An 8666-nucleotide genomic window follows, 5' to 3' on the forward strand; every position below is an offset into this window, starting at 1 on the left:
GTTCTATTGTTACTCACGTTCTATTGTTATTCACATGCTATTGTTACTCATGTTCTATTGTTATTCACGTTCTATCGTTACTCACATTCTATCGTTACTTACGTTCTATTGTTACTCATGTTCTATTGTTATTCACGTTCTATCGTTACTCACATTCTATCGTTACTTACGTTCTATTGTTACTCACGTTCTATTGTTATTCACATGCTATTGTTACTCATGTTCTATTGTTACTCACGTTCTATTGTTATTCACATGCTATTGTTACTCATGTTCTATTGTTATTCACGTTCTATCGTTACTCACATTCTATCGTTACTTACGTTCTATTGTTACTCACGTTCTATTGTTACTCACGTTCTATCGTTACTCACATTCTATCGTTACTTACGTTCTATTGTTACTCACGTTCTATCGTTACTCACGTTCTATCGTTACTCACGTTCTATTGTTATTCACATTCTGTTGTTACTCATGTTCTATTGTTACTCACGTTCTATCGTTACTCACGTTCTATCGTTACTCACGTTCTATTGTTACTCACGTTCTATCGTTACTCACGTTCTATTGTTATTCACATTCTGTTGTTACTCATGTTCTATTGTTACTCACGTTCTTTCGTTACTCATGTTCTATCGGTACTCACGTTCTATTGTTACTCATGTTCTATTGTTACTCACGTTCTATCGTTACTCACATTCTATCGTTACTTACATTCTATTGTTACTCACGTTCTATTGTTATTCATATTATATTGTTACTCATGTTCTATTGTTACTCACGTTCTATTGTTATTCACATTATATTGTTACTCATGTTCTATTGTTACTCACGTTCTATCGTTACTCACATTCTATCGTTACTTACGTTCTATTGTTACTCACGTTCTATCGTTACTCACATTCTATCGTTACTTACGTTCTATTGTTACTCACGTTCTATTGTTATTCATATTATATTGTTACTCATGTTCTATTGTTACTCACGTTCTATTGTTATTCACATTATATTGTTACTCATGTTCTATTGTTACTCACGTTCTATCGTTACTCACATTCTATCGTTACTTACGTTCTATTGTTACTCACGTTCTATCGTTACTCACATTCTATCGTTACTTACGTTCTATTGTTACTCACGTTCTATTGTTATTCACATTCTGTTGTTACTCAAGTTCTGTTGTTTCTCCTTGTTACTCATCAATGAAGACACTTTATTCCGGAGCTTCAAACACCTTCATGTGGAGGATCATCTTATCTTCAGAGATATTTTCATGTCATCTCTTGTAACGACATGACATGAAAACACATTGATCTCATATTGACTATTGTTATTACAACATGTTTATTTACAATTCTAGTGTATTTTCTGTTTATATTTTAACTCAGCATCATGACCTTGACTCAGCATCATGACCTTTGACTCAGCATCATGACCTTTGACTCAGCATCATGACCTTGACTCAGCATCATGACCTTGACTCAGCATCATGACCTTGACTCAGCATCATGACCTTTGACTCAGCGTCATGACCTTGACTCAGCATCATGACCTTTGACTCAGCATCATGACCTTTGACTCAGCGTCATGACCTTGACTCAGCGTCATGACCTTGACTCAGCATCATGACCTTGACTCAGCGTCATGACCTTGACTCAGCGTCATGACCTTTGACTCAGCGTCATGACCTTGACTCAGCGTCATGACCTTGACTCAGCATCATGACCTTTGACTCAGCGTCATGACCTTGACTCAGCATCATGACCTTGACTCAGCATCATGACCTTGACTCAGCATCATGACCTTTGACTCAGCGTCATGACCTTGACTCAGCATCATGACCTTGACTCAGCATCATGACCTTTGACTCAGCGTCATGACCTTGACTCAGCATCATGACCTTGACTCAGCATCATGACCTTTGACTCAGCGTCATGACCTTGACTCTGTATCTTCTAGGTCGAAGGAAACCTCCAGCAGTGAACGGCTCCGTCTGCACTGCTGCTGATGAGGATCTGGTTCTTGATGTGGACTCTGGTGATGTTGCCTCCATGAGTCCCAGCATGAGTCAGAGAACCCGTCATGTAGTCCCAGACCTTCAGCACCTTGTCTTCTCCACCTGAGGAGTGAAGGTTCACATCTTCTCAGTCAACCATCTATCATTTCAATGATGAATCTTTGACTCGTGTCGTGAAAGACTCGTCGTGGAAACAAACCTGTGGCGAAGAATCTTCCGTCTTCGCTGATGTGAAGGTCGTTGATCGCTGCTCCCTGAGACGCCGCCATCTCCCTGATGGCCGAGCCCGAGTGCACGTCCCAGAAGGTCACCTGAAGGTCACAGAAGGTCAAAGAAGGTCACCTGAAGGTCACAGTGTAATGACCACCAGGATTATTATATTATTATCATTAACAAAGATTGTTTTCAAGGTCACTCCTGTGAAATCATCTCAACGAACAAGATTTGAACATTTTGATATTTGATCACGTTCATGATTTATTGACACATGAAGGTCCAGAAGAGATTTGATTGGATCAGCCGCGTGTCAATCAAAGCAGCAGGTGTTGAAGATTAAAGAAGTGAAGTGAGACTCAGAGGAATCCATGAGAAACACATGAAAACACACGAGAAACACACGAAAGACACATGAAAAACACATGAAAAACACATGAAAAACACATGAAAAACACATGAAAAACACATGAAAAACACATGAAAAATACATTAAAAACAGACAAAAGACACATGAAAAACACATGAAAAACAGACAAAAGACACATGAAAAACACACGAAAGACACACGAAAGACACATGAAAAACACATGAAAAACACATGAAAAACAGACAAAAGACACATGAAAAACACACGAAAGACACATGAAAAACACATGAAAAACACATGAAAAACACATGAAAAATACATGAAAAACAGACAAAAGACACATGAAAAACACATGAAAAACACATGAAAAACACATGAAAAACACATGAAAAACAGACAAAAGACACATGAAAAACACATGAAAAACACATGAAAAACAGACGAAAGACACATGAAAAACACACGAGAAACACACGAAAGACACATGAAAAACACATGAAAAACACATGAAAAACACATGAAAAATACATGAAAAACAGACAAAAGACACATGAAAAACACATGAAAAACACATGAAAAATACATGAAAAACAGACAAAAGACACATGAAAAACACATGAAAAACAGACGAAAGACACATGAAAAACACATGAAAAACAGATGAAAGACACATGAAAAACACATGAAAAACAGACGAAAGACACATGAAAAACACATGAAAAACAGACGAAAGACACATGAAAAACACATGAAAAATACATGAAAAACACATGAAAAACAGACGAAAGACACATGAAAAACACATGAAAAACAGACGAAAGACACATGAAAAACACATGAAAAATACATGAAAAACACATGAAAAACACATGAAAAACAGACGAAAGACACATGAAAAACAGACGAAAGACACATGAAAAACAGACGAAAGACACATGAAAAACAGACGAAAGACACATGAAAAACAGACGAAAGACACATGAAAAACACACGAAAGACACATGAAAAACACACGAAAAACAGACGAAAGACACATGAAAAACACATGAAAAATACATGAAAAACACATGAAAAATACATGAAAAACAGACGAAAGACACATGAAAAACACATGAAAAACAGACGAAAGACACATGAAAAACAGACGAAAGACACATGAAAAACAGACGAAAGACACATGAAAAACACATGAAAAACAGACGAAAGACACATGAAAAACAGACGAAAGACAGATGAAAGACACATGAAAAACACATGAAAAACAGACGAAAGACACATGAAAAACACATGAAAAACAGACGAAAGACACATGAAAAACACATGAAAAATACATGAAAAACACATGAAAAACAGACGAAATACACATGAAAAACAGACGAAAGACACATGAAAAACAGACGAAAGACACATGAAAAACACATGAAAAACAGACGAAAGACACATGAAAAACAGACGAAAGACACATGAAAAACACATGAAAAACAGACGAAAGACACATGAAAAACAGACGAAAGACACATGAAAAACAGACGAAAGACACATGAAAAACACATGAAAAACAGATGAAAGACACATGAAAAACAGACGAAAGACACATGAAAAACAGACGAAAGACACATGAAAAACAGACGAAAGACACATGAAAAACAGACGAAAGACACATGAAAAACAGACGAAAGACACATGCTGCAACAAGTCAAGGTCAAAGAAGCGACTCACCTTCCCGTCGGTGCCACTGGTCAGGATCTGAAACTCCTCAGGATGGTAACAAACCGTCAGGAACACTGAGTTTGCAGTGACCAGCTGGAGGCTCACGAAGCGTCTGGAGAAACATGGATGACTCAATATTTTGACTCTTACATGAGTCATGACTCGACACATTGATGATTCATGATCATGAAAGAAGTTCATCAAGTGAACACTCGTGTCAGATCTTTCTTCCTCATGTTCCTCATGTTCCTCATGTTCCTCATGTTTCTCATGTTTCTCATGTTCCTCATGTTCCTCATGTTCCTCATGTTCCTCATGTTTCTCATGTTTCTCATGTTTCTCATGTTTCTCATGTTCCTCATGTTCCTCATGTTTCTCATGTTTCTCATGTTCCTCATGTTCCTCATGTTTCTCATGTTCCTCATGTTCCTAATGTTTCTCATGTTTCTCATGTTCCTCATGTTCCTCATGTTCCTCATGTTCCTCATGTTTCTCATGTTTCTCATGTTCCTCATGTTTCTCATGTTTCTCATGTTCCTCATGTTCCTCATGTTCCTCATGTTTCTCATGTTTCTCATGTTCCTCATGTTCCTCATGTTTCTCATGTTCCTCATGTTCCTAATGTTTCTCATGTTCCTCATGTTCCTCATGTTCCTCATGTTTCTCATGTTCCTCATGTTCCTCATGTTTCTCATGTTCCTCATGTTCCTCATGTTCCTCATGTTTCTCATGTTCCTCATGTTCCTCATGTTCCTAATGTTTCTCATGTTCCTCATGTTGCTCATGTTCCTCATGTTCCTCATGTTCCTCAGCACACGTTGAACTCACACCAGGTCCCAGATGATGCAGGTCCGGTCCGAGCTGACGGACACACACTCTCTGTCGTCGCTCTTGACCTTGATGCCGTTGACAGAACCTCGATGTTCCTTCATGAGGTGCAGGAGTCGAGGTCTGGGCCGCGTCAGCTCCCACACACACACCTGCGAGAGGAGGTGGTTGAGAAGATCTGAGCTGGAGGAGCTTCACTGACCTTCTCCTCCTCCACTGACCTGACCCTCTCCTCCTCCGCTGACCAGCCTCCTGCTGTCTCTGCTGCCGGACACACATGTCACTCCCTCAGTGTGAGCGTCGTGGACCACGAACAACAGACGTCCAGTCTCTGGACCGAAGCCACGGATCTTACCATCGTTCCAGGCTGAAGAGAGAGAGCAGGTGATTTATAGAGAGCTCTTTCAGACCAGGGTCACAAAGAACTTAAACAATCAAAACAATACTCAATAAAGTATATATTTTAAAGATCAAGATAAAACTGAGAACAACACAGGAGTTCCAGAAAATCAAGGAAAAGTCTGAACAAATAAAAGTGTCTTAAGATGTTTCTTGAAGGAGTCAGTAGATCATCAAACACAGATGTTTCTTGAAGGAGTCAGTAGATCATCAAACACACAGATGTTTCTTGAAGGAGTCAGTAGATCATCAAACACACAGATGTTTCTTGAAGGAGTCAGTAGATCATCAAACACAGATGTTTCTTGAAGGAGTCAGTAGATCATCAAACACAGATGTTTCTTGAAGGAGTCAGTAGATCATCAAACACAGATGTTTCTTGAAGGAGTCAGTAGATCATCAAACACACATGTTTCTTGAAGGAGTCAGTAGATCATCAAACACAGATGTTTCTTGAAGGAGTCAGTAGATCATCAAACACAGATGTTTCTTGAAGGAGTCAGTAGATCATCAAACACAGATGTTTCTTGAAGGAGTCAGTAGATCATCAAACACAGATGTTTCTTGAAGGAGTCAGTAGATCATCAAACACACATGTTTCTTGAAGGAGTCAGTAGATCATCAAACACAGATGTTTCTTGAAGGAGTCAGTAGATCATCAAACACAGATGTTTCTTGAAGGAGTCAGTAGATCATCAAACACAGATGTTTCTTGAAGGAGTCAGTAGATCATCAAACACAGATGTTTCTTGAAGGAGTCAGTAGATCATCAAACACAGATGTTTCTTGAAGGAGTCAGTAGATCATCAAACACACATGTTTCTTGAAGGAGTCAGTAGATCATCAAACACAGATGTTTCTTGAAGGAGTCAGTAGATCATCAAACACAGATGTTTCTTGAAGGAGTCAGTAGATCATCAAACACAGATGTTTCTTGAAGGAGTCAGTAGATCATCAAACACACATGTTTCTTGAAGGAGTCAGTAGATCATCAAACACAGATGTTTCTTGAAGGAGTCAGTAGATCATCAAACACACATGTTTCTTGAAGGAGTCAGTAGATCATCAAACACAGATGTTTCTTGAAGGAGTCAGTAGATCATCAAACACAGATGTTTCTTGAAGGAGTCAGTAGATCATCAAACACAGATGTTTCTTGAAGGAGTCAGTAGATCATCAAACACAGATGTTTCTTGAAGGAGTCAGTAGATCATCAAACACAGATGTTTCTTGAAGGAGTCAGTAGATCATCAAACACACATGTTTCTTGAAGGAGTCAGTAGATCATCAAGAGCAAAGAGAGGAGAAGCTTAAGAGCAACAGTCTGGAAGGAGAAATGTGAGTTCTTCTACTAGAGCGGCTCAGAGTTCTGAATCAACTGCAGACGAGAAGATCCTTCTTGTTAAGACATGAAAACAAACTGTTACAATAGTCCAGACGAGAAGAAACAAACGCATGGATTATAAGATCCAGATCATGTTCCGACAACATTTTCCTAAGTTTAGAGATTTTTCTCAGTTGAAGGAAACAGTTTCTGGTCAGTTTTCTTCAGTGTTGAACAAGAGACATGTCTTTATCAAATACAACACCCAGGTTTCTCAGGCTCAGTTTGACAGACTGACATAAGTCACTCAAGTACTGACTCAACCCTGAACCTTATCATCAACAATCACCAGAGTTTCAGTTTTGTCCACATTTAGCTTCAAAGTGTTTTCACTCATTGTTTGATTTCTAGCAACAATTGACTAAGTTCAGCCTCTGGGGCTCAGTTGGATCAACAGTAGAGCTGGATGTCATCAGCAAACATGTGATAAGAAACATCAGGATTCGACCAGACGAATCAAGTACAAATAATAAAGGACCCAGAACAGAACCTTGAGGGACTCCACACAACAGATCTGCCGATTCAGACCTCATTTGATTGACAGATACACTAAAACTGCCCAGAAAGGTAAGATGAGAACCATTCTAACACAGAACCAGACAGTCTTCATCCCTCAGTCTTCTCAGCAGGATCTGGTTCAACTGTGTCAAAGGCTGACGACAGATCCAAGAGAACCAGAACATCATGATGTCACTGGACACCTTCAGTAAGACTGTCTCCGTAGATGTTTACGGAAGTCAGACTGAAACTTCTCATGGATGTCGCTCTGATCCAGGAACAGCTGCTCAGACACAACCTTCTCCAAGATCTTGGACAAGAATGAAGATTAGAAATAGGCCTTAAGTTACTGAGGTCAGTCGGGTCTAAACCTGGCTTTTTGAGCAGAGGCTCCACAATGGTTTAAATGCATGTGTGTGTGTGATCATGATCTTCATGATCTTCATGATCTTCACGATCATCATGATCTTCATGATCTTCATGATCTTCATGATCTTCATGATCTTCATGATCGTCATGATCTTCATGATCTTCATGATCTTCATGATCTTCATGAACTTCATGATCTTCATGATCTTCATGATCGTCAAGATCGTCAAGATCTTCATGATCTTCATGATCTTCAGAACCAGCTCTCACAGGTTCTCCCAGGTTCTCACCACTGACGATGCTGTGTCCGTCCATCATGAACTCCAGGGCGTTGCATGTCATGTTGGGAACCGAGATCCTCAGCAGCTCCTTGGACTTGTTGATCTTCCACAGCCTGATGTCTCCCTCGGAGCAGGTGGCGAAGATCTCAGATGTTCCACTGACGACAACAGAAAACATCTCAATGACTCGGTTCTGTTGATGGTTCCTCGTGTGAAGGAGATGATGGTTGTTAGTTTGTGATGAAGTTCATCAACAGTGATGTTCCTCTGGCTTCAAGAGTGACTTTGTTCTCAGGTCAGAGATGTTTGTGAGGACCACTCACGAGGGAAGAGCTACATCTCTGACGGCTCGGCTCGGGCAGGAGGACAAGAGCTCGGTTCTGAAGTCTGCCGACTGGACCCGGTACACGTGGGAGGCACTGGTTCCGAGGAAGAACTTCTGCTCGTCTCCAGTCATGGAGATCGACGTGACCTTGTTCTCCACCTGGACTTGTCTGAGAAGAGATGTCAGTGGATCAGTGTCGTCAGAAGATTAAAAATATTCCAATTAGAACAATTATATCAATTGAAAGTTTGAATGAAATGATAATAATAATA

The 8666-nt window shown here is 39.7% G+C and overlaps 1 protein-coding gene across 1 annotated transcript in view; it reads right to left on the reverse strand.

Annotated features, from left to right (window-relative positions):
• Positions 1 to 1955: 1955 nt before the first annotated feature.
• The window catches only part of cfap52 (cilia and flagella associated protein 52), an 11048-nt gene continuing 4337 nt past the window's right edge, over positions 1956 to 8666 (reverse strand). Inside the window, exons 8-14 of the mRNA XM_087786162.1 lie at positions 8393 to 8563; positions 8079 to 8227; positions 5360 to 5505; positions 5139 to 5290; positions 4320 to 4422; positions 2217 to 2328; positions 1956 to 2119 (exon numbers count right to left, since the gene is read on the reverse strand). Of these exons, the coding sequence (XP_087642288.1) occupies positions 1956 to 2119; positions 2217 to 2328; positions 4320 to 4422; positions 5139 to 5290; positions 5360 to 5505; positions 8079 to 8227; positions 8393 to 8563 (997 nt within the window). The remainder of the gene's footprint in view (positions 2120 to 2216; positions 2329 to 4319; positions 4423 to 5138; positions 5291 to 5359; positions 5506 to 8078; positions 8228 to 8392; positions 8564 to 8666) is intronic.

This window comes from Callionymus lyra, chromosome 1, assembly GCF_982586985.1.
Source record: "Callionymus lyra chromosome 1, fCalLyr1.hap1.1, whole genome shotgun sequence".
Classification (NCBI taxonomy): Eukaryota; Metazoa; Chordata; class Actinopteri; order Syngnathiformes; family Callionymidae; genus Callionymus; species Callionymus lyra.